The sequence below is a fragment of the Thamnophis elegans genome, chromosome 13, assembly GCF_009769535.1.
Source record: "Thamnophis elegans isolate rThaEle1 chromosome 13, rThaEle1.pri, whole genome shotgun sequence".
NCBI classification, from domain to species: Eukaryota; Metazoa; Chordata; class Lepidosauria; order Squamata; family Colubridae; genus Thamnophis; species Thamnophis elegans.
The window spans coordinates 299,561-324,107 of NC_045553.1; the positions used below are offsets into that span (position 1 = coordinate 299,561).

The 24,547-nt window shown below is 60.1% G+C and overlaps 1 protein-coding gene across 1 annotated transcript in view; it reads right to left on the reverse strand.

Annotated features, from left to right (window-relative positions):
• Positions 1-1,886: 1,886 nt before the first annotated feature.
• The window catches only part of MYO18B (myosin XVIIIB), a 40,979-nt gene continuing 18,318 nt past the window's right edge, over positions 1,887-24,547 (reverse strand). Inside the window, exons 25-43 of the mRNA XM_032229331.1 lie at positions 21,485-21,604; positions 20,553-20,661; positions 19,668-19,792; positions 19,183-19,337; positions 18,609-18,732; positions 18,213-18,413; positions 18,006-18,116; positions 17,815-17,919; positions 17,272-17,430; positions 14,427-14,540; positions 14,216-14,332; positions 13,710-13,793; positions 13,250-13,387; positions 12,983-13,168; positions 8,633-8,766; positions 7,184-7,225; positions 6,230-6,379; positions 2,593-3,851; positions 1,887-2,025 (exon numbers count right to left, since the gene is read on the reverse strand). Coding sequence (XP_032085222.1) covers positions 2,594-3,851; positions 6,230-6,379; positions 7,184-7,225; positions 8,633-8,766; positions 12,983-13,168; positions 13,250-13,387; positions 13,710-13,793; positions 14,216-14,332; positions 14,427-14,540; positions 17,272-17,430; positions 17,815-17,919; positions 18,006-18,116; positions 18,213-18,413; positions 18,609-18,732; positions 19,183-19,337; positions 19,668-19,792; positions 20,553-20,661; positions 21,485-21,604 — 3,432 coding nt within the window. The 3' untranslated portion in view covers positions 1,887-2,025; position 2,593. The remainder of the gene's footprint in view (positions 2,026-2,592; positions 3,852-6,229; positions 6,380-7,183; positions 7,226-8,632; positions 8,767-12,982; positions 13,169-13,249; positions 13,388-13,709; positions 13,794-14,215; positions 14,333-14,426; positions 14,541-17,271; positions 17,431-17,814; positions 17,920-18,005; positions 18,117-18,212; positions 18,414-18,608; positions 18,733-19,182; positions 19,338-19,667; positions 19,793-20,552; positions 20,662-21,484; positions 21,605-24,547) is intronic.

Consider the following 24,547-nt stretch of genomic DNA (forward strand, 5'->3'; position numbering starts at 1 on the left):
GGGGGACTCTGAGCATCCCCCCCAGTGGCCAGGAGGGCTTGGAGGCCTCCAGCAGTCCGTCTGGGGCGAGACCTTGGGCACTGGGGGTCCATGCAGCTGCCCCAAGGAGCAGGGGGGGGGGAATCTGCAGCCAGCATCCTTTCCATGAGCTTGAAAGGGGGGGGGGCTCCATTCTGACCCAAAGCCACAGCTGCCCATGGGGGTGGTTTGTGGCAGTGGAAGCTTTCACCCAGACCGTTCCGGCTACGGCCAAACCAAGGAAAGGGGCACAGCCACAGGCGGGGTATTTTGTGCCCATGTGGATGCCACCAAGCTCTGCAGTTCTGCTCCGAAATCGCCCTGGGCAGCCCCCAGACCAGCCCCCGCCGGGCTCCTTCCTATTTCAGGCTCACATTTGGGCTATTCTGAATGCGAGACCTCTAGTAGCGCTGCCCCCCCCCCCACGAGCAGCAGATGGGCGCCAGCGGGTGCGGGGGGCTCACCCGGGTCAACTTCTCTCGGCCGGCCTCCCTTGCCGGGCGTTTGTGGAGAAAAGTGGTCCAGAGGGGGCCTGGAGCTGCCCTGGGCAAAGCGGGGGGGGGGGAGCAGACCCCCCTGGGGGGGCTGAGGGGTGCAAGGGAAAGACTGGCAGGGGGGCATTTCTCTGTCTCGGCTGAGGAGGAGGGAGACCCCCGTGGGGAGCCAGGCGAGGCTCCGATGTTACATAAACGCCTCCTCTGTTAGCAGCGCATGTCACTTCCGACTGATGTGCTTACACACAATACCTGCAATTTGTTCCAAACTCATTCAAAAGGTTTCTTTGTCTGCTCCTCCTCCGGGCCGTGCTGGGGTTTATTCCCTGTCCTTCCCTTCCCTTTGTTGCCATCACTCACTCTCTTTATTATTTTTATGTTCCAGGGTTCTCTTAAACTCCTACAAGGAAGCTATAAACGGAAACATTATTTTCGGGGCTAATACGAGTTAAACAAACAGCCTGTTGCTTCCTCGGAGGAAAACGGCACCCTGGAACAGCTACCAAGGAAAGACCCTCCGTGTGCAGCAGCCAAAGGGACCCCTGAAGGGCAGCCAGCTGGACCCCAGGCCTGGATTCTCCAGAAGAACCAGGGAGTCAGCAGCTCCCAAGCACAACACGGTGTGATGGGTGGCTTCAGAGGGTCTGGGAGCCCCCAAGGGGGCCCTGTCTCTGCAGCCCCCAGGGACCCAGGCTCTGACGAGGGTTCAGCCCAGAGGTTTCCTCCCGTCTTTTTGAGGGGGGGGATTTAGCCCTTCTCGTCCCCTCTGAGGAGGAGAGGGGCTCACGGGGGAGCTGAGGGGCTCTGCTGCCACTGAGATAAACTCGGTTTGGGAAAGGGCCGCGGCTTGGGACATCCCGGCTTCCCTGATTTGGGTGAAGATATCCTGGTGCTCCGTCGCTCGTTCCCACGGAAGACCTTCATTGCCCCAGGACTAAGCGATGAGCCTTCCCAGGCTCAGACCAGCAGCTTCCTCCCCCCCCCCCCACGGCCATGCTCCTCCCTGGGCTGGAAGGCTGTTTTGGGCCCCTTTGCGCAGAACCAGAGTGGAGGGGCTCCTCCCCAGCCGTGAGGGGGAAGAGAGCAAGGATTCAGCCCCAGGGGGAGAGGAAGGGGCTCTGGGGAAAGTCGTCTGTGTGAAGGGAAAAGGGAGGGGCCGGAGGAGGAGAGGCCATCCGAGGACTCCCGCTTTGTCCTCCCTCCCTCACCCACCACCTCCACCCCAGGCCCCCTCCCGTCATCCCCCCTCCCAGGGGTTCCTGAGGCCACCTGAGCCAGCCCCCCCCCAAAGAAGCCAACCGAGGCTCATCTCCAAGGACCAAAGCGTTTTATTCGGCGCCAGTCCAAGGGAGCTCCCCAGGGGCTCCTGCCCGTCCGTCTCCTTCACACCTAGACACCCTCACACCCACGCGTGGCTGTGCATTATGGTTCCGGCAGCTGCGATGGGGGGGAAGCCATCGTCCACGGAAGGAACCCTGCTTGCAGATCCGTTCTCAATGCCGCTGCTGAAGCCCTGAAGGGGGAGGAGAGAGGGCAGCTGGAGGAAATCTGGGTCTTCTGCGGCCTCCTTGGCTGGCGCCCCGCCTCCCCCCCACCCCAGGCCCCGTTTCCCCCCCCAGACCCTCCCCCTGCCTGGTTTCAGAAGGACACCTGGGGGAAATCCCAAGCCAGGCAAAAACCAGCCGGAGCTTCTGGGAGGAAACCTCCCACTGTGGGCCGAGAGGGGAAGAGCCCACTGGCTGAGCCTGAGCTGCTCCCGGCCAGTTTCTTAACTGGCTCTTCACTCGCCAGCGGAGGAGCAGCAGCAGCACAAGACACAAAAGGCTCCAGCTGGACTAAGAGGAGGCCGGGAGAAAGTTAACCAGGAGGAGGAGGAGGAATGGAGTGCAAAACCACAGAGCCGGAAGGGGCCTTGGAGGTCCTCTAGTCCAACCCCCTGCTCACCAGGCAAACGGCTGCCCAGCGTCTTCTGAAAGGCCTCCAGCGTTGGAGCCTCCACAGCCTCTGGAGGGAGGCCCTTCCGCTGCCTCCAACTGCTCTCAAGGTTCCCCCAGCAGCAGGACCGGCCAAGGGTGCTTACCTTACTCTTTCCCCAGGTATTTCATCATGATGCTGGCCACGTCCTCTTCTCGGCCTTCCGCCTCGGACCGTGGGTGGCCCCTCGGCCCCTCCGAGCCCCCTCTGCCCACGCAGCCTTCCCCTTCCTGCCTCCGGGCTTCGGGCCGGCACTTGATGCTGTCGGCGCTCTTGAAGGAGCCCACCGAGCCAGTGGAGGAGTCGGAGGAGTCGGACAGGTTGCCGGGGTCCTCCTTGGCCTTCGACTGCGGGGACAAGACCGTCTTCATCTCGGACAGGAAGGTGAGCTGCGGCCGGGCGGCCTGGTCTTCAAAGCGGACACTGAGGGGCCGCTGTCCGTCCTTCCTCTCCTTGGGGCCTCTGGACAGGCCGCTGGCCGACTGAGCTTTCCGGATGGCCGGCAGGAAGTCGTCCGAGTCAGCGTCTGTTTTCCGCTCGTAGCTCAGCGTTGGAATCTTCCAAGAGAAGGGATCCTCCGCTTCCCTCGGGATCTCCCCCAGCCTCCTGCTTTGGAGCAGCAGAGGCTCCTTCCCGAGATCCAGGCTTCCTTCCACGGAGGCCCCCAGGCAGCTCCTCCAGGGCCTCGGGCGCAACAGGCCGGCCGCGTCCCCACCCAGGATCGGAGGGGCACCTGTGGCGTAAGGCTCACCCGCGCTCTGCACCAGGGAGTCGTAGGAGCCGAACCTGGAGGCCCCTTTCAGAGCCGGGGAGAGGGACGGCCGCAGCCCACAATCCGAGGAGATGCTTCTCAAACTGGAGCAGCGGAGCAGCTCAGCTCCGGGGTTTGCAACGAGGTCCTCCAGGCTGGCTTGCAAGTCTTCCTTGTCCTTCAGGCTCCTGCACCTCCTGAGGAAGGGGGCCCCGGTGGTCTGGTAGATGGGCAAGGAGGAGGCCTCCTCCTCCTCCTCCTCCAGGGGCTCCTTCAGCCGCTTCCTCCGCAGCTCCTCCACATACTCCGAGAGGGCAGAAGAGGACCGGGACAGCCTGTCCTCGGCCAAAGGAGAGAGATTCCTGCTCCGGGCTGGAGAGAAAGGGATCGCCGTCTCTTCGGCTGTGGCGGGAGAGGACAGGGGCCTCCACGCAGGGGGGGACACGGCCTCTGACTTGGGGGGCCTGTCGAATTCCCCTCTGGGCCTCCCGTAGTCCTGCTTCAGGGAGCCAACGGAAGGGCTATCCGGGCCTCCTCCACACCGCCCGTAGTCCTTCCTTTGGGCACTGAGCCACGGCATCGGCTGCCAGCTTTCCTCGGGGTCCTTCTTCGCCCTGGGAGGGAAAAGTGGAAGAAGAAACTCTCAGCCAAGGCGTCACCCCAAGAGGAGATCTGCATTTCCACTTGAAATTGAGATGGGAGAGGAAGCTGCTTCCCTCGACTGCAGCTGCTCCCTCCCGGCCAACCAGGGAGGGGACAGCAGCTGGACTGGCAGAAGGGTGAGCGGAATCCATCGCCCCCCTAGCAAGGGCCTGGTGGGGATCCACAAGTGGGGATCCCAAACTGCCAGGGAGTTGGGCACAAGAGGGAGGGAGGGAGGCCAGGCTGAAGAACTGCAAAGCCCTTTTCTACTTTCTGCTCTGTTTTGAGAAATACACATTTTAACAACATTTAGCTTGGCAGTCATAGACCCTCCTGGCTAAGGAGAATGGATGCCATAGCAACATTGCACAGCCTGCAATCTGCAGAGTCAGGACCTCAGCGAGATTGACGGCCTCGCCCTCTGTCCGTCCACCCAGCCGCTTCTCCCGCGAGGGCCTTGGGCCAAGCAGCCACGTGGGGCAGCCCCCGTTTGCAAGACGTAGAGAAACCAGCCTGCGGTGCAGAAGGAGACCACCCAGAGCCTCCCCCCAATTGGTCCCAGACCCCCAGAGGGGAGAGGGATCCTTGGACTGGTCAAATCGTGCCTGCTTCTTCTTCTAGAACACCCTCCCCCCACATACACCCCTCATGTCCCCTCCCCCTGCCAGGCTCAGGAAGCTCCTGGTGGCCTTTCAGGAGGATCCGGGCTTGGAAAGCTCCTGCCAACCTCTCCAGGTGAGCCACGAACGTGGGGCGGGGCGGGGGGGGGCTCCTGCTACCATCTCCCCCACCTGCTCACTGGCGCCTTGAGTCACTTGCTTTCCCGGCTGCCTTCTTGCCAAAACTGGCACAGCCCGGATCCGCTTCTCCCGCCCACCTGCTTCTTTAGCACCCCAGAGCTTGTTCACAGGAAGGGAGGGGGCACCCTGGATTGGCTCACTCCCCTCCACCTCCCACAGCGCCCGGGCTGCCTTTGGGGGCCGGGGGGTGGGCGGGATGGAGGGCATCGGAGGGCGGTGTGAAATGGCCGCAGAACCAGTGGACTGGGCTCAAGCCCCAGGCCTCGTAGGTGGGCCTTGTACCAGGACCAGGAGAGTCCGGGCAAAACCTCTCTGTTGCCTTAGAGATGGGCTCTGCCTATCCAAGAAACCCCCAAAGGAAGCCGGGCAGAAGAGAGAGCCAGCCTCTCCCCCCACTGGAGCCCCTCAGCCAGAGAAGGCTTGCCGGAGACCCCCCTAAATTGGCAGCACCTGGCTCCCAAATGCAGCCTCTCCTTTGGAGACTTCAGGAGAGTCTCCATCACAGACCACCCCCCCAGAAGAGAGCTCAGTGCTGTCCAGCCAATAACGCTGCTCCGGCCCAGCTCACGGATGGACATCACCTTGCTCGGCCACCTGGGCCCTTGCCCAGAGGGAGACCCCAGGCAAGAGGGAAGCCTGGCAGGGAGGCTGGAGGGACAGGAAACCTCTCCAGCCCAGGAGCAAGAGGGGGAGGTTGGTCCCAGCCTTCCTTCCTCTCCCCCCCTCACAGGGACCCCCAAGGGAGTCAGTGGGCCTTGGGGCAAAGGAGGAGGGGGCCCTTCACAGCCAAGCTTAGGAGGGGGAGAGGCCGGGGGGGGGGCAGTGCTGGGCCCTCTGGGCCAGTGAGAAGCAGCCCCGCCTTCTGGAGCAGAAAACGCCTTTCTCCTCCTTCCAGCCTGATGAGGGGAGAAGGGGAGGGGGCCGGGAAAGGCTGCCCTGGCTCTCCTTCCTCGCTTTTCCTCCCCGGGTTTTTCAAGGGGAGAATCCAAAATCCTCCCTGAGCCAAATGGGATTTTTGCAGTGTGCAACTGCACCAAAACAAATGACATACAACAGTAATTAGTGAAGATTACACAGCAATTAGGATGATTATTATGCTTATACTAGTTGAAATAATTTATGCAATAATATCTGTGCTTGAATTGGAGCACAGAGCATGTCCAGAGACAAAAGGAGAGGAGCGCTAATTGCACAGAGGGACGGAGCAGCTGAAAGGCCGGGCAGGCAGCAGCGAACGAGGGTCCGTGCCGGAGAGAAACGCCAGCCCTGCCTGGGATGCAAGGAGGCTTCAGCCCTCCGGGGGCCCCAGGAGATCCAGGGGAGGAAGGGGGTCGACACGCAGCACTCCCGGCCTTTGCGAGAGCGAAAGATCAGCAGAGACACAGAGTCAAGCGGGCTGTGGGGTGAGGAGAGGGGCAGCCCTTCCGGAGGGCACCCGCGATCAGAGGCTGCAGGGCAAAATGACCCTGCCCGGGACCCCCTCGACTCACAGGAGGCTGCCTTTGGCCGTGGGCCCTCCAAGCCCTCCTACCCCCTTCCAAGCCTCTCACCTCGGGCTCGGGAGGCTCCGGACGTCCAGCGAGAGCTGAGAGCTGCTTCCCGCCAGACTGGGAGCTGACTCCAGCCACGACCGGACGCTTCCTTCCGAGTCCAGATTTAAACTCAGGGATGAACTGGAAGCCAAACTCATCTGACTCTCCCTGCAGGGAGACAAAGGGGGGGGAGAGGAGGAGGAGAGCTGCAGCTTCGGCCCTCTCCAAGGAGGCTGGGCTGTTCCCTGACAGGCAGAGCAGGGAAGGGTTGGACACGAAGGTCATCCCAGACCCCCCCTGGAAGGGCCCCTCGCCTCCACACAGTCAGTGAATTATTGTGATTATGATTTAAGCCGCTGAGTGGGCAGGGAGGGGCTCTTAGGCAAAGGGCTTGCAAACATCTGGATATCTGCTGCTTTTCGACCTTGGCAACTTTCAGCCGTGTGGACTTCATCTCCCAGAATTCCCCAGGCAGCACGCTGTGTGTCGCTCGAGACCAGCACCCTCCTTCTGGCTGGGGAATTCTGGGAGTTGAAGTCCACGTGGCTGAAAGCTATTAAGGCCTCCACCCAATGGCATCGCGTAACAGCCAAGGTGGGCTCCTCAGTGGCCGGAGCAGGTGCACGCTCAGGGCAGACACCCCCCCCCCTCGCCCACAGAGGCATCCCGGCCAGTGATGGGCACCCTCCCCCCCCCCAGTGCGCAGCTTAGAAAAAGCCACAGCCTCTTTTGGGCATCGCTGCCCTGAACTGCCCAGAGAAACTCCACCGACTTCCAGGAGGGCGAAGCTGCCAGGCAGAGAGATGGGAAAGGAAAGTGAGGATCCTGAAGCGCCAAATGGAATAATGGATGAAAATGTAATCCTCCCTCCATCCCTCCCTCCCTTCCCTCCTATTGGCTCCTTTTTCACAGGGGCCGATCCAGGGAGCTTCACCCCGCAGCCGCCCATCAGCCCCAGCCGGCTTGACTTACGTCTCCTGACGTTCACCAAGGGAATCCTGGGCCGTCTGGACGCTGCAAGGAAGGAGAAATCAGTCTCCTGGGGGTCCCGGGGACTGCTCCCCCCCCAGGGACCCCCATAAAGCAGGACGGGGCCTCTCTTGAAACACAAGCCCCCCTCCATCCACGCAGGTCAACTGCAGCCTCCCAGGAGCCCTTGGGGGGGGGTTGCTTTTAAATCTTCCAAGGGTCCCTTCCGTTTGGAGAGTCCAGAGATGCGGCTGGTTTTTCTCACTGGACGTTGGTCATCAGATCAGATGAACGGCCGTTCTCTCTCCCCCTCCTCAACACCTGATGGGGGGGGGGAACCAGCCGTCCTGCAGATCTGCTAAAGCTCTATTGACAGCCTTCATCTCTGCTATCTCCAAGGAAAACCGTTCTGGGGCCGAGTGGACGGAGGATCGAGGCTGTGCTGGATGGGGAGGAAAGCGCTTCCCCTCTCTTGGCCCTCAGATCCCCCCAGGGGTTCTCCCTCTGCTCCCCCAGAGAAGCCTCTGGGCCTCAACCGCCACCCCCGGAAACATGCAAACCGCAAGGGGACACCACCGTTCTCGACCACTGCGACTCCCTCCAACACCGCGGGGGAGGGCATGTTTTTTGCAACCCTTCCTTCCCCCCTCCCCCCTTGGCTCTAATTCGTCCCCCTCCCCGTCTTGTTGCTGGACTTTGCTTAAGCTGCTGTGACGGAAGCAGGCGGGAGGAGGGGGGCAGTGCCTCCCCCCCCCCTTTCCTTTTCCCCCCCGACTTCCATTTCAGTCACACTGGGCAGCTCAGCAAGGCCCACATCACAATCGGCCCAGTCTTTTTACACACACACACACACACACACACACACACACACACACACACACACACTGTGTGTGTCCCTCTAGGCGGCCTGCTTTTGAAAAGGATTCCTTTGTGGGTTTGGCTCCTGGGATCAATTCCCTCTCCTGTTCATTACACAAAGCTGAGTGGGGGGGACCGGAAGGTGGGGGGGCAGCCAAGGAGGCTCTGCCTGGGGAAACAGAGGCCCTGTGTTGGGCTCCCTTTCCCTGAGGCTCCTGCGGCAGCCAACACGGCCGACCCTCCAGCACCAGGGGGCTGGGACGGAGCTGGGCACTCAGGCCTGGCCAAGCAAGACCCCACGGCTGAACCCACCGGTCCCCAGAGGCAGGAGGGGGCCCAGCCGCACCGGAGCCAGTTATCAAACCTTCCCCCAAAACACCTGGTGGGGGCAACTGCCGCTGCCCCCACTAACGGCCGGGGCAGCATGGGGGAAAAACTCCTGCTGGGTCCATGGTGCCCAAACTCCCCCTCTGGGCTCAGCGGGGCCCCCATTCGGCTTCCCAGCTTTTCTGGCTGAGCAGCTGGCAGGGCCCTGGAAAGTGGAGAGCCCTGGTAGGAAACGGGGAGGAGCTGCCCAGGCTTTGGCCCACTCACCTCTCCGCCTCGCTCTCCTCGCTCGACTGCACCTCTTCCAAAGCGCCCTGCAAGTCTGCAATGCGCCGGAGGGAGGTCTCCAGGTCCGCCTGCAGAGTCTGCCTGGCCACCGAGAGCTCGTCCACCTGCTTCTCCTGGGGAAACGGAAGGGGGGTTCAGGGGGCAGCATAGGCAGGGCGGGGTGGGGGAGCTCCCTCCCAAGGGGCCTTCCGAGCTCCTCCAGGGACGCATGTGGGGAGACAAGGCTGGGCTCAGTTATTGCTTCAACACCTTTTCTGAGCTTAAGCCACAGCTGCCCCCGGCTGGTTTGCAGAAGCCCCCGGCTGCCTCTGCTCTGCCCTGAAGCAGCAGCAGCAGCGCCAATCTGGCTGTGTCTCCAACCCCCGCTGGCACCGCCGGGCCAAAGCGTTTCAGAACAAGGGACTCTCCCGCACTGCTCCCAGCTGGAAAATGGGAAGACTTGGCCAGCCCCTCCCTCCCTCCCTCCCTCCCTCCCTCCCTCCCTGCAAAAGAGGGGAGAGGCCTGGGGGCGGCCAGTGGGGCAGAGCCTGCAATCCCTCCTGATTGTAGCTGCCAGCAATCAAATCATCATCACGGAGGTGAGAGAGAGCCAGGCCCCCACAAACAGCGCCAGGCCTGGCTGGGAAGGGCCGAGAGCGATCGCAGCAGGGGGTTTGTGGGCTGGACGAGTCACAGGGAAACAGAACCGTGGCTAGGGAAAACAAGGAGGGCAGGAAATGCAGAGTGGGGCCGGAGAAAGCCCTCCTCCCCGGTTGCAGAAGGGCCCGGCGGTGGGAGGGAGCAGCCCCGAGCATCCTCCAACCAATGGCAGATGCCACCCCTGGTCCATGGGGAAGAGCAGGGCCCCTCTTGCTCTGGAAGGGGAAATGGGCCAGGGGTGCAGATGGGCAGAAAGACCCCTCCCCGCCTTGCAGGAGAACAGGCTGAACGGAAGAAGGGGGATTCGGTCCTCACCCTCTGCTCACCGTCGCCTCTCCCACCCGTCCCAGGCATGGGAGGGGGTCCCTCGGTGGCCTGTGGAGGGGGAGGGGGACAGCCTTCACTGGGACCTAGGAAAGTGGGAGAGCCCCTGCCTGCCCCCACTTCCCCAAGGCAGGAGAGCAGGGAAGCGTCTCTTTGGAGGGACAACCTGGAAGACGCTCACGGGTGCAAACGAGGACAGCCTCTCGGGGGGCTTCCCAGAGAGCAGGAGCTGAACTGGCCCTTTGGAAAGGAGGAAGCAGGGAGGCCGACGGGCCCTCCAGACCCTTGGCCGAAAGCAGGAGAGCCGCTTCCTCCTCCTTCCGCCCGAGAGGAAAGGCAAAGCTCCTGGAATGGCCGAGAGAAGGGGGGAGGCCTTGTGCTGCTTTCGGGGGGCTCCTTCAGGGCTTGGAGGCGCAAAGAGGCGGCTCCCGTTTCCTGTGGGTGGTTTGGAAACTCACTGGGTGTGCGGAGGCCGTCACTGTGCAAACGAGAGATATTTTAATGCCACCGCACCGAGATACGTGCGTGCGATGACAGGGAGACGGGCCGAGGGGGCTGGCATAATTGCACATTTCTAAAGATACATCTCTCTCTCTCTCTCTCTCTCTCTCTTTCTTTCTGCCCTTTGCTATTTTAAGTCTCCCTTGGAATCTCCAACCTGCTCAAAATCTCCCTTTGGGGCTCTGAGGGGGGCAGGTGAGCCCTTCCCCCCCTCCCCCATGCTGCATCCTCCCAACCATCTTGCGAGGTAGGCCGGGCTGAAGGGCAGCCCCGATTTCAGGCTTTCCAAGGGGCAAATGGAGTGGGAACTCCTCCACCCCCCCCCTCAAACTCCTCTCTGCATTTCAGTCTTTCAAAATAAATGCACATATTGCTGTTAATAAAACAAAACCCAGCGATTCAAAGATGGATCTGACAGCCTGCTCTCTCTCTCTTCTCCCAAAGACAATGCGAAACGGCCAGACGCAGAGCGAGGAGGCCAGACCCCCCCCACACAAAAAAAGGGAGCGAGAGAGAAACGCCCCCCCCTTTCACAGCACCATCGTTTCCACTTAGAGACCGGCTATTTCAGTGACGACGCCGTCTCTGGGGAGGAAGGGTTTTCCGTAACAGCTTCCGACCCTCGAGAGCAGAATCCCATCTACAACTCAAATATTTTTTAACAAAAAACGCATCAATGCTGCCGGTGCTCTAATCCAGCTCTCTCGACCCTGCTGGGAAGGAGGAAGAGAGCAGACGAAACGGACACTGAAGGAGAGACCCTCTTTCCGAAGCCCACCGGCCCAGAGAAATAGGCACGAACGGCAGAGAAAAGGCAGCCCACCGACAGGACTAGAAAGCTCTTCCCAGTCGCCTCTACGGGGTTTTCAGCCGACACTCGTCTCCCTCCTAAGGGCCCATTTCCTGGCCTTCCTCTCTGGGCGCCGTTCCACAGCACAGTTTACACTCATCCCTGCGGGAAGGATCCTTCCTTGCCGCAGCCAAGTTGAGCCGTGCCCACTCAGTCCCAGGTAGCTGCTACCGACAGGAACCGGCATTCGGATCCCCTCTTAAGCCCCAGGGGAATTGGCTCCAGCCCAACCACTCGCCCGCTCCTCCAGCAGCCACCCTGCCCAGGCTCCGTTACCCCCGTCCCTGGCCCAGAAAGCCTTTGCCCACCATCAGCCTGAACGGGGGAGCCGAGCCGGAGCCACCCGCCAGGCAAAACCAATCTGGAGAAAGTGACAAGGGCCCCACGCCCAACTTCCTGCCAGCCGAGTCTCCCCACAGCCTCCCTTCCAAAGTCATTTTATTTCTGCCCCTGGATGTCCTGGGATTTCTCTCCCTCACCCTCACCCCTTCTCTGCTGGCAAAATGAGAAAGTGCCCAGATTTATTCAAGGCTCAGGTGAGATGGGGAGGGAGGGAGGGAGGGAGGGAGGGGAGTCATTGGCTGCTAATCCTCACAGCAAACCCACGGCTGCAACTGGTGCAAGAAAGAGCCCCCTCCCAGCCTTTCCTTCCCCAAGACACAGAGGAAGGAACCACGGAAATCACCCCTTGGAGTCCTTTCCCTCCAATTCTGTGGCAGAAACAAAGAGGCTCCCCAAAGCCCCCCCCCCCGGATCTCCCCACCGACCCACAGCTTCCACTCTGAGGGAGGGGCAGGGATGGGGCATCTCCAAGGAGTTCAAGCATTGCTCATCAACCCTCCCTTTCCTTCCTTCCTTCCTCCCTTCCCTTCCCTTTCTTCCTTCCCTTCCTTCCTTCCTTCCTTCCTTCCCTTCCTCCCTTCCCTTTCCTTCCTTCCTTCCCTTCTTTCCTTCCTTCCCTTCCTCCCTTCCCTTTCTTCCTTCCCTTCTTTCCTTCCTTCCTTCCTTCCTTCCTTCCTCCCTTCCCTTCCCTTCCCGCCATGAAGCCAAAGCTGAGAAACGATTAAGGCATGCAAAGTGAGAAGGGAAGCGCACGAGGCGAAGAAGAAGAGGAAGAAGTGTTGAGATAACAGCTCAGGCAATTAGGGAGACTGTCAGAGAGGCCTGGAGGCAGGGAGTCCATGGCGGGGGATGGGGGGGGGGGATGAGATTTCCCTGTTCGCTCTTTTCTTGCTCGGACTCTTGGCTTTCCCCCCCCCCCCCACAAGGGCTTTGGGGCAGAGGAGGGAGTTTCTCTCTGTAGGGCTCTGCATTCCCTTCGGCCTTGGTCCCTCCACCACGGCTGCCTTCGAGGCCAACCGAGAGGCGGGGACTTAACCGCAGGTTGGCGCCAGGGCTTGGCTGTGCCGAAGGCATCCTTGGCTCCTTTCTGGGCGGCCAGACCAGGAGGACACGTGGGCAGCTTTCCACCCAAGACGGGAGCCCAAGGCACAACCTTCCTGGAGCTCCCCAGGAGCAAAGGCACAATCCTCCACACACCCCTTCACCTGGGAAGTCCTCCCCCAACTACACACGGAGTAGCTGCTATGGCAGGGAGGGTTCCAGGCCACTGGACTCCCCCCGCCTGACCTTGCCTTGGGCAGAAGGGCCCCTCAGAGACCAGGCGCTGCTCTGCACCCACACCTCTGGGCACTGAAGCGAAAGAAGTGGGACCCCTGGGGAAGGGGAGCCCTTCCAGCCGCCCCACAGGGGTCTCCCAAGGTCATCGGCTAAGGAAAAGGGATGTTAGCTTCCCAAGTCAAAACAGCCCCCCCCCCTCCTGCACGCTGCCATGAACTGTCCTGGGATTGGTGGTGCAAGGAAGCGCCTTACGCACCTCACCTATAAACACAGAAGATTCCCACACCGGCTTTTCTCCCCCCCCCCCAAGACCCTGAGAGGCGCTCAAGAGGCTGAAGGAGCAGCCCCGGTCAAGGCCAGGCCACTCGCGCATGGATGCCCCCCTTTACTCTTACCAGGTCCACCCGCCTGCGACTGGCCTCCAGCTCCCTCTGGGCCAGCTCGCTCATGTCCGCCTTCACCTCCTCCAGCCGCAGCCGGTAGTAGTGGGCGTTCTCCCTCTCCCGTGCCTCGCTCTCCTTGGCTTTCTCCAGCTCCTCTCCCATCTTGATCACGCTGTCCCGGAGACGGAGCACCAGCACCTGCGGGGAGCAGCCTCAGGGGAGCTGAGCCACCCCTCTCCCCCCTCCCTCCCTCCCTCCCCGCTAGAGCCAGCGCCCTACCTCGAACCGCTTGATCTGGACGCTCTGGAACTCCATCTTGCTCTCCAGGTCGCAGATCACGGCCTCCTGCCGACTGACGATCGAGCGCTCCACCGTTGCTTGTTCCAGGTAGGAGAGTCTGGCCTGGGCCGCCTGCAGCTGTTTGCGGAGGGGAAGGGAAGGGGGAGCTCAACCCGGGCAGGCCTCCCAAAGCACAACAGGGGGTTGGTTGGGGTGGGGGAATGGGGCGGCCTTGCAGCAAAGCACCACCGACACTCGGAGGGTGGCGATCCCTAAACCACCCCTGCACCGTCCCCAGCTAAGGCGGGCAGCTCCACGCTCTGAGAGCCGGAGAGGAACTGAGGTCCCTGGCTCCAGAGAGGCCTTCCTTTCCACCTGCTGACCTCCCCTCTGCAGAGCCCCCCCCCCCGTGCCCTGCCCAGCGCCCCCAGCCCAGCCGGCATGCAGTCCCAGCGCCTACTCTCTCCTGCAGCGCCTGCTTCTCCTTCTCCAGCGATTCCAGCTGCCCCTGCAGCTCCCGGATCTGGGCGATGTCGGTGGCCGACTGAGGGAGGAAGAGAAGCCGAGGGCTCTGAGCGCTCATGGGGGCAGTGGGGAGGCTGAGAAGCAGGGAGGACCCTCGGCAAGGGTGGGCAATCGGTCCAAGCCCACTTCAGAAGATGCTTGCCACCCACCGTCACCACTGACCAGAAGGTTGGCCAGTGACACCAACCCTGATTCCCACCAGAAGGTTCCCTTCAGCCCTGCCATTATTCTGAGCTGGGGGGCTTCTCCCGGGGGGGGGAGAGGGGGAGAATGGGACGCAGGTGAGTCTGGGAGCCTTGGAAGGGCAGAGACAACCGTTGTGTGTCGGATGGCAGCCGGCTCTCAGGAAAGGAGAGGGGGCACCAGTGGGAGGCCCAGTGGTTGGGGCTCTGTGCCCAGAAGAGAGGGGGAGGGAGGGGTCTTCGTCCCCCCCCTCCTCACCTGTGCAATCAGAGCCTTGTGCTTGGCCAGCAGCTCGTTCAGGTCCTCCTGGTCCTCCTCGAAGCGCTTGAGCAGGTCGGCCTTCTCGTGCTGCAGCTGGTAAAGCTGCTCGTCCACCTGCAGAAGAGACCGTCAGGCCTCCGGGCGGGGGCTCCATGCGGGCGGGGTGGGGGCCCTTTGGGTCGGGGGGGGCGATTATCCAGTCCGGTACCAAGTGCTTGTTCCTGGTGGCCGCCTCCAGCTCCGAGTGCAAATTCTCCACCTCCAGGGACAGCGTCTTCTGCGACTCCTGGGCCTCGGCACACCTGGCTGCGCTCTCTTCCCACTGCCAGAGCAGAAAGGAGGACACGGTGGCTTCGGCCCCCTTGGCTCCCCCACAGCTGAGTCCGGCTTCGGCCCCTGGCGCCAGGGAACCTGGGGGAGGATGCCTCCTTCCCCCCCTCCCCCTTCCTTGGGACAACAATGGGGCCATGCTTCTTCTTTCACAGCGGCTGAGCTGAAGGTCCCCCATTAATTGGCCAATGAGGCGAATCTCCGCCAAGAAGCAGGGATGGAAGCGAGGGGCAGGCAGGGGTTACAAAGGGGTCTTTCTTAAGCAGGGAGAGGGACAGGCTCTAAGCCCCTGAGCGTCCTGCCCCTCTCTCCATCCCCAGAGGCCCTGGGGCTTCACCCTCCTTTCCCCCCAAGGGCTGGTGTGGCCGGATGGACGGCGGTGGCCACGTCCCCCACCCCTCCCCTGGTTGTGTTGAAAGGTTCTGCTTTCCAGCCTCGCTTGTCTCAATTTGGGAGGAGAAACGGATTTGGGGCACGCAGAGGCCTCTCATTCTGCACCCCTAATTCAGATTATAAGCCCCAGAGCTGTTAAATGTCTGGTTGCCTCTCCTGAAAGATTCAGCCCTTCCCTTCCCAGCCCTTCATTTGCCTGTTCTGCTCCCTCCTTTCTCCCTCTCTTTCTAAAATCTGCATAATAAATTTTTTCCCACTTGGGGGAAAACAAACGGAAATTCCCATCAAAAAGGATACATAATGTATGAACAGATCAAACGTGCTAAGTTGGCAGCGGTGCCATCTGCTCAATGCCTCTCCTGCATGTTGACCAGGGCCCCCTCCTCAAAAGGCTGGGGAGGGGAGGGGGAGGGAGGGCACCTTCGGCTGGTTTTTAATCCTCGCATAAAGTTTTTCCTTCAGCACCTCCCAGGGGGGTCACGGAAAGGAGAAACCAATTCTCCAGGAGAGGCTGACATTCACGCCAATCTCAGGGCCAGCAAAAGAGGGGCTGCTGCCCAGGGGGCTCCCTGCGCCTCCCCCCCCCCCGCATCGCCTGTCTAGAGGGAGTGAAAAGGGGATGATTCTGAATATCAGCACGTTGAGACTGGACAGCAACAGCCAGACCTCTGGCGGGCCTTTCGTCTGCTCCCTTCGGAATGAGATCTTCCACATCCAGGTGCAGTATACCCCATCATCCCCACGTGGACAAATGAGAACAGGTGAATCTCCGCAACACCCACTGACAGGCATCTAAAGGCGCCTATCAGAAAGAGAGGCCTTGGGATTCCATCCAATGAGATGATAAGGTGGCGCAGTGGTTAAATGCAGCACTGCAGGCTACTGCTAGATCAGCAGGTCAGCGGTTCAAATCTCACCGGCTCAGGGTTGACTCAGCCTTCCATCCTTCCGAGGTGGGTAAAATGAGGACCCGGATTGTTGTTGGGGGCGATATGCTGACTCTCTGTAAACCGCTTAGAGAGGCCTGAAAGGCCTATGAAGCGGTATATAAGTCTACTGCTATTGCTATTGCTATTGCTATCCCTCTTGGGCGGGCAGTGGGCGGTGGCCTCTGACCAGGAGAACACTTGGGAGACTCCACTCCCAACCAGGTCCAGCTATGCACACGCGTTGCAGTGACCCCTGTTGAGGTCAGGCTACCTCTGGAAACCTTTGGGAAAACAGTGGGAAATCAAATTAAGAGCAACTAAATTCACTGTCTGTCCTGAAAGGCACAATTCTGAAAAGCCTCTGTGGAAGCCCGACCGGATTGGAAGTATATTTGAGGGTGGGGCAGGTGGCTCGCTCTCCCCCCTCTCAACACAGACCTGAAACTGAGCTGCGGGAGGGGCTGCGGCTGGAAGAGGGCAGCTTAAGGTATCTTCCAATCTCACACACACAAACACACCTTGGTTACTACTGGCAAAGTGCCCCTCCGGGGGGGGGGGCTTCTCCTGTGCCAAGGGCAGCATCTTTCTAGTGCCCGAAGGGCAGCAGGGCAAGAGCCCCCGAAAGGACCTGCAACTCCCCCCCCCCGCTTCTGCCAAACAGGTAGAAACATCTGCAGTTCCCAGATGCTGTTTACACAGAATTATTATCCCAATTACCAACGTCTGCGCTCACTGTAATTGCTCGCATCTCCGGAATGGCGTGTTTTAGATGGAAACAAGCAAGGGGGATTATTTATTGAATGTCTCCGGAATGCTTGTGTAGCTAAATTGGAAGTACTCTACCTGGGGGGGGAGGAGAGCCATGCCCCCCCCCGTTTCAGGGATCAGATGAGTCACCAAGACCGGCTGCCTCTTTCCCAGCGTCCCTCCCACCCAGCCGCCTGCCCAGGGGCCCCTCGGCTCTGCTGCTGCATCCGAAGGGCCCCAGGACACTTTGCAGATGCCTTTGATTAGCCAAACTCTCCTCCCCCATCAGGGGGGGAACCCTAGAGGGGCCCCAGCCCCCTCCCAAGAACAGATGCCCAGCGAGCGAGCGAGGGCAAGGCTTGGTAGTTACATCCAGGTAGAGAGAGCCCAGAGAAGACCCTCTATTCAACCAAGGGCCCCCCTTGCATTCCCAGCCCTTCCTCTCTGCACCACTGCAAAAGGGGAGCCAGGGGATGAACAGGGGGAGGCTCAGAGGCTCAGCGTTCAAGTGCCATCAAGGGCCAGCCAAGCCCCCCTCCCTCCCTCTCGGGCTCTGCTATGATTCACCCCCTTGGTGTGGAGCCCCTGCAGGCAAAGGCCAAGAGGCCCCCCCGGCTACCTCCTGAGCCTCTTCCTGGGGGCTGCCCTCCTCACCTGGCTGCGGAGCTTGGCCCACTCCTCCTGGCTTCCAGAGGGGCCTGGCTCTGCTGTCCCAGAGGTCTCCAGCAGCAGCTGGACGTCTGCCAGCAAGGCGTGGGTCCTTTTCAGGTCGCGCCGGAGTCGCTTCTCCACGTCGAAGTCCCGGTGGCCAATCTGAAGGAAGGGGGGAGCTGAGGGGGGGGGGGGGGGCTTGTATCTGGGCCTCCACGTGGGGGCCCCAAAGCAGAGAACCAGGTCAAAAATGGCTGTTCCATCCCCTTTCCTAAGCAAACCCTTCAGCCACCAGATTTGGCCAAAGATCCAGGAGAAAACCGAGCCGACAGGAGCAAAGACTGATGTTGCTCCTTCTCCCGGGGAAGGGGGGAGTCTTCAGCCACGGGGGCTCCCTTCTGCACGGTGAAAGGGGCCCTCCAGATGCCACTGATCCCTGCTGCTGTTGCCCTGGGCCCTTTTGCAGCCTCTGGGGGCCTCTGCCAGGGGGGAGTCAAGCAGTGCTGGGGTGCCCCCACGCCCGCCGAGCAGCTGCTCTTCCCTCACCTGCTCACAGAGGGTGGCGACCAGGCCCTCCAAGTCCCGCTTCTCCCGCAGGAGGTTCTGCTTCTCGTCCCCCTCCTGCTCACACTGCATCTCCAGCTGGCGAAGCTGCAGCCGAGGCAAAGGGAGAGGTGAGGGGCCGGGAGGGGACACGGCCAGAAAGACACACACACACACCCTCAGGCAGGCCGTACCCGCTTCTGGCACGACTTGCGGTTGTCCTCCAGCTCCTCCTCCTTGTCCTCCAGCTCCTTCTGGTGGATCTGATTCGTCCTCTCAATCTCCAGCTCCAGTCTCAGGTGAAGCTGGAGGGGACAACCAGGGGTTACGGGGGGGCCTCCTAACCGCATCCCCGGCTTGGCCCCCTCTGGAAAGGAAGACAAGGGGGGGGGGTGGCTCACCTGCTCCAGCTGCTGAACAGCCTTGGTCTGCTGGCTCAGCTCCTGCTGCTGCTCCAAGGTCCTGGATTCGAGATCCCACAGCTTCTTCTGCAGGGCGGCTGGGGCACCCGCCTCCAGGCTGGCACAGTTGCCGAGCTCCTCCATTTGGCAGCTGAGCGTTGCCACCCGCTGGGCCAGGCTCTCCTTTTCCAACTCTTTTTGCTGCCAAGGGGGGAGGGGAGAGAGCAGGAAAGTGGGCACCACCCAGCCGCCCTCCAGACCTTGGAGAGCCAGCCTCTTCTGGAGCCTGGGCTGAGGTCCAGGGGGGTCTTGCCATCAGCCTACACACTCACTTGACGCGCTGGGATTCAGCTCAGCAGGTGGGTGGCACGGCCATTGTGCCCACCCGGGCCTTACCTGGAGGCTATGCCGCAGGCTGCCCAGCTGGAACTGGAGGCCGGAGTTCTCCTGCGCCACTTTCTCCCGGAGGCTCTTCTCAAAGGCCGCCTCTCCCAGTGCCTGGGCCAGCTGTAGGTCGAACCTGCCGGGAAATGTGGACTTTTGGGGTGGGGGGTCTGTGTTTAAAGGCCTTGCATGTCTGGGATCTGGGGGGGGGGGCTCAGTTCCCCCCCCCCCCACAAGCGCCACCATCTGGCTGTTGCACCAACAAGAGAGACACTGAACTCCCAGGGCAAAAACAAGGAAATGAGGAATGCAGAGTCCGTCTAGTTTTGGAGAAGCCGTGGGGCAAGACCCCCCTGGAAACCCCCTCCCACAATGGTCTCCCTCCTTCTTGGGCTCTGCTCTCAAGAGAATCCGGCCATTATTTTTTGTGGGGGGGGGGAGGGAGACCAGGAAGGACCCTTAATCTATGCCCCCCAGGCTCATCCCATCCCACGGAGATGCTTAGGGTCTGGACGGCTGCCACTGCCTCGCTGAAAGAGCCCGGGGGGGGCCCTCCTGTGCTCCCCCCCCCAAGGCAGACCCTTACTTCTTCTGCTTCTTCTCCAGCTCATGGTTGCGACTCTGCTGGTTCTCCATCAGCACCCGGGTGTCCTCCAGCTCGCAGGTCAGCTGCTGGCACCTGCGCTTGAGTTGCTGGGCCGCCCGCCTGGCCTCCTCGTACAGCTGCTGCGCCTGGCTGAGCTGCAAAGCAGGGGGGCCCCCGTGAAGAGAGAGCCACCCCTCTCTAGGGCACATCGCGGAGGCCCCACACCTCCCGCGGCCCCACAGAGGCCAGCCCTGTGGCCTCTGGCACGGACGAGGATTGTGGGCACTGCACCATGACTCCCAGAGCCCCCGGGGTCCTTGCACCGGAGTAGCCCTTCGGGGGGCTCGGCAGACTCTGGCTTAGACCCAGCCAGGGAGGGTGTGAGGCCACAGGCAGCAGCCGGGCAGTGGTGGGGAGGCCCCGGGAGGGCTCCTCCCACATTCCCACATGCAGTTTACATGCCCTGCGCCCCCCAGCCCTCCTGCCTTCTGCTCCACGTCCGCTTTCGCCTGCTGCTCCCTCTCCAGCCTCTCTTCCAGCTGGGAAATCCGTTTCCGCAGAAAGGCCGTCTCGGTCTCTGCGCAGTCCAGGCGCATCTGCCACTCGTGCCCTGCCGGTGTGAGAGGATCCGCATTTGCACAGCCGGCTGGCCACGCCTCACCTCAGGGCGGGCTGCTTGCACACACGCAGCAGGGGCCCCAAGGCCGGAGGGGCTCAGGCGTCCCCTCCCCTCCCGGGCAATTCCAATTGCCAGAAAGAGAGCAGTGGGTCTCAAACGTTTGAGCCCTCCGCAGCCCCAGGGATTCTGAGGCGGTTCCTATCCGGAGCCCTTCCCTGGATCAGAAAGGCCAAGTCAGCAATGAAAGGGTCTCAGCGCCCCCCAGGTGCCCCCCGAGCCCAGCAGTGCCGAGGCTTCCCAATCTTCCCCGCCGGGCGCCTTTCACGCCACGCTGGCAATAACCTTGGACGCTGCGCTCTGCCCGGCTGCCAAGGCTTCCTAAGACATCCTGACAGATCTGGGGCAGGACTTCACTGGGGTGGCCAGGGGCGCCCCGTGCCTTGACTCAAACTGACATGCCCCAACGCCCCCCTCCCCCCGCAAAATGAGGGGAGAGACAGGTGTCGCTTGGGAGAACCGTCAGAGGCACCCATCTAGCGGAGCAGTTGGGAAGGGAGGGGGGGCTGCTGCCCCATGGCGAGAAGCGGCCCCAAGGACGTCCTTGGTTCACTGCCCCGCAATCTTCAGAGGCCAAAGCCAGTTGGGTGTTGGAGGAAGGGAAGGGCGGCGCCCATCAACGCCCACTCAGGGCTGCCCCACATCCTGCTGCCATGCTTGGGGGGGCGGGGGTGGGGTGGGGGCTGCCTCCCACCTTTCCCAGAGCTCTTGGCCTCGATCTCACGGAGCTGAAGCTGCTGCTGTGTTTCCCCCAGCTGCTTCTCGGCCTCCTCCAGCCGCTTCTGAAGCTGCAGCTGCTTGGCCTGGAAAGAGAGAGAGATGGAGGGATCCGCAAAGTTCCCAGGAGAGGCTGGGATTCCCAGAGAAAGACCCCCGTCTGAGGGAAGAGCCTGGTTTTGAAACGGAAGGGCCCCGGGCCCTTGGGAGGAGGCCGCCTGGGGTTGCTCCCAGGGGCTTCCTCCTCTCCCATGGGGCTTTTTCAGCTGCAAATGGACCTCCCTGCTCAACTGCTCTGGGGGTCAAGTGGTCAGGCGCCGTCTCTGCCACATCACTCCGGCCCGTGTGGAAGAAGCCCCCCCCCCCCCTGTGAGGCTCCCTCTAGGGCTGAGCCAGGAAGGCGGCCTTGGTGCTGTTTCCTCTGGCAGGAAGAGATCGGTTCAAGCAGGGCCTCCTTGGTGATGGGACCGCAATGCCTGACCTGCCACCACCCCCAGAAAGGGCCCAGCTCTGCTTCCTCCTTTCAGAGCCCCTTTTCAAACCAGCTTCAGCTGATTTTCCAGCAGCTGCTCCCGAGGGAGGATGGAGAGCCAACGGCTGCTTTTATTGCCGTCTTGGTCGTCTATCCGTACGGGGCACCAGGCGGCTCTTCCGTGGCTAAACTCTCTCAGCCTGGCAGTGTTTATGCTTGGCACATTCAGGCCCCATGTTGGGGGTAGACGAGGGGTGGGGAGAAACTGCAAATGAGACGATCCAACCCCAGGGGGGTCGAAAGGAGGGCAGCTGTGCGGGTGAGAGTGGCTGGCCGAGAGGGTTGAGGATTGCTGGGGGGAAAATGTGCCTTGGTGATGCCAGGGATGAAGACCGCTGCTAGCCTCTCTGCGCCCACCCACAGCTCCCCCCATGCACCTGAAGCTCTTGTGCCTCCTTCGATGCCCGCAGCCTCTCGGCCCGCTCCACGTCCAGCACCCGACAAGCGACGTCTCCTTTCAACCGTTCGTCTGACAACTCCGCCCTCAGGTCTAGGAGCTGAACGGAGCAGAAACAAGCGCTGGGTGGGAGGGAGGGAGGGAGGGAGGGAGGCTCCTCCAGGGACAACCCCTCCCCCAAACACCGTAGGGATACTTTGGAAGGAAGGAAACGAATAGGAGACTAAGGAAACTCGCATCATTCAGAATCTCCCATGGTTTCCTCCGGAACCTGAGTCCCCTGTGTGAATTGAGAGCAAAGGCAGGCAGGCAGGCAGGCAGGCAGGCAGGCAGGCAGGCAGGCAGGCAGGCAGGCAGACAGACAGACAGACAGACAGGCCAAGGTTTCTCAAGCTCAGCAACTGGGTATATAGATGACAGGCGAGAGACAAGGGAGCGAGAGAGAGACAGATAATCTCACTAAAGCCACGCTGGCAGTAACGCCAGCCCTCCCAATCTCTGCCAGCATCTACTGGCTTCCAGGCTGGCATCCTGAGAGGCTGCCTGGGAAAGCCAGTTTCCATTCAGCCAAGGCAGCGTGGGGGTGGGGGCATAGTGGGACCCTCCTGCCCCTCCTGAGCTTTGGGAGCGGGTGGGGCACAGGGATTGTTGCTCCGGAGTTTTCCCCGCCTCGCACAAATCCGCAAGTTGATTGGAAACCTGAGACAATTTGATAATCTCCCGGGCGCTGGGGGCATAATGATAGTGTTAATTAATTAATTGCTGAAAAGAGGCTTCTGCGGGAGAGTGCCAAGCAACTGCTGTCTAATCCCCTGCACAGCCAAATGTGCAACCAACGCCTGCCAAGTTCGGGGGAGGGGAGGGGGGGGCAGAGGGGGAGGGAACCGCTGAGAAGCTGATCTGGCAAAACTCCAGCCTCTCCAGGGGAAGCCGGGAAGGAGCCCCCGGCTGGGCCTGGCAGAGAGAGCGGGAATCGCAGCACGCCGGCCGGAGAGCCCTCCTGCTCCCCCTCCTCTGCCCCAAGAGCCCCCCAGCCGCTCCACCTCACAGGGCTGCAGAGGCCAGGCGCAAACATTCTAGCACTCCTTCTAACCCCCTTCGGCATGAGACCAGAGCAAGGACGAAAGACAGACAGACACACACACACACACACACACACAAACGTCTCTTAAAATGTGCCCAGGGCAGTTTGCAAGGAGAGGCCTTTCCCCCTCCCCTCCCCTTTTATGCTGCTCCATTTTGCAATTGCTCCATGCTCCTACCAATCTAGCCATTGTTCTGGAGCCAGGCATGATACAGAACGGGATAGGAATGCTTTAAAAAATAATAATAATCACAAAGGGCAACTCTTGGGTCTTCCTCAGCCTCCTTTTTAAAAAGATCCAAGTAAACAAGGAATCCAAGCAAGCAGACACCCCCCCCCCCTGGGGTGCTTCCATCTCGCAGGGCTGGATAAAGGGGGGAGGGGGCTTCTAAGCATTGCTTCATGCTGAATCCCACCTTCTTGCAGCAGATGGACATGCCAAGCACCGAGGCCGGGCACCCCTGTGTGTCTCTAGCAGCAAGACCACAGAAAACGCCCCCCACCCAGCTGACGGGGAGGCCGGGCAAGCCACCAGCCAGCCAAGGAAGGGCCCAAATTAATGACCTGATTGGCAGAGCCTTAAGCCCAGCTGGCAGAGGTACTGCAGCCCTTCCTGCCAGAGAGAAACTGCTCTCAAGCGGTGCCCAGGACTATGCCAGTCCCTCGGCCTGGAGATCTTGCCCACACATACTGGCAGGCCGTTTGGGGCTGGGGGGGGCAGATAAAGGGGGAGGAAGAGGCACAAGAGGGGCAGGGGAATATTATGAGGCACATCCTGGAAAACAATTGGCATTGATGTTTTTGGATGCTCAGAAGGCATTTGACAATGTGAATTGGCGCTTTATGCTGTTACAACTGGAACAGATGGGCTTTGGTGAGAAATTTACTCAAGCCATACAAAATATATATTATAAACAAACAGCTAAGATAATGATAAATGGAGATCTGGCAGAGCCCATTGAAATAAAGAAAGGGACGAGACAAGGCTGCCCATATTCACCATTACTTTTTGTCTTAACGTTAGAAGTTTTAAATAGAAATGTCAGAGAAGGAAAAGAAATAAAGGGAATGAAAATCAAAAAGGAAGAATACAAGCTACAAGCATTCGCAGATGACTTGGCCTTCATCCTAGAGGACCCATTAGAAACAGCACCTAAATTGATAGAAAGAATGGAAGAAAAGTAGCAGGATTAAAAATAAAGACAAAATGAAGATCTTGACAAGGAATATGTCAACAAGATAAAAAGAAGAGTTGGCAGAAACCTTGGAGATGCAAGTTACGAACAAGGTTAAATATTTGGGGATATGTTTAACAGCAAGATGCAGCGCTCTTAAAGACAACAACTACTATACACTCAAACAACAGATCGGGATGGACCTGAAGAAATGGGAAAATCTACAACTTTCGATGATAGGGAGAATATCTACAATTAAAATGAACATTCTACCTAGAATTTTGTACCTGTTCCAGACGATTCCAATTAGACTAGGGAAGGAATATTTTGATGACTTAAATAAAATAGTGTTGAAGTACACATGGCAGGGGGGAAAAGCAAGAATAAAGCTAAAATTGTTACAAGACCCAAGAACAAGAGGAGGATTGGGCCTGCCCAACTGGAAACTATATCACCAGGCAGCAAGTTTGATGTGAGTTAAAGAATGGATAACACTAAGGAAGACCAGATTATTGATTCTTGAAGGACATGATCTGTTGTTGGGATGGCATGGCTTTTTATGGCACAAGGGAACTAAAACACAGGGGTATTTTAGAAGACATTACCTACGGGAGGCCTTGCTACTAAATTGGGAGAAGATTAAAAGACAATATTATTTAAAAATTCCAGTCTGGCTATCAACTATTGAAGCCTTTCCATACGCAATAATATACAAAAAGGAACAAACAGTTAGATATGGTGAAATATTGATTGCAGAGGGTGAACTTAAATCTATGCAAGATCT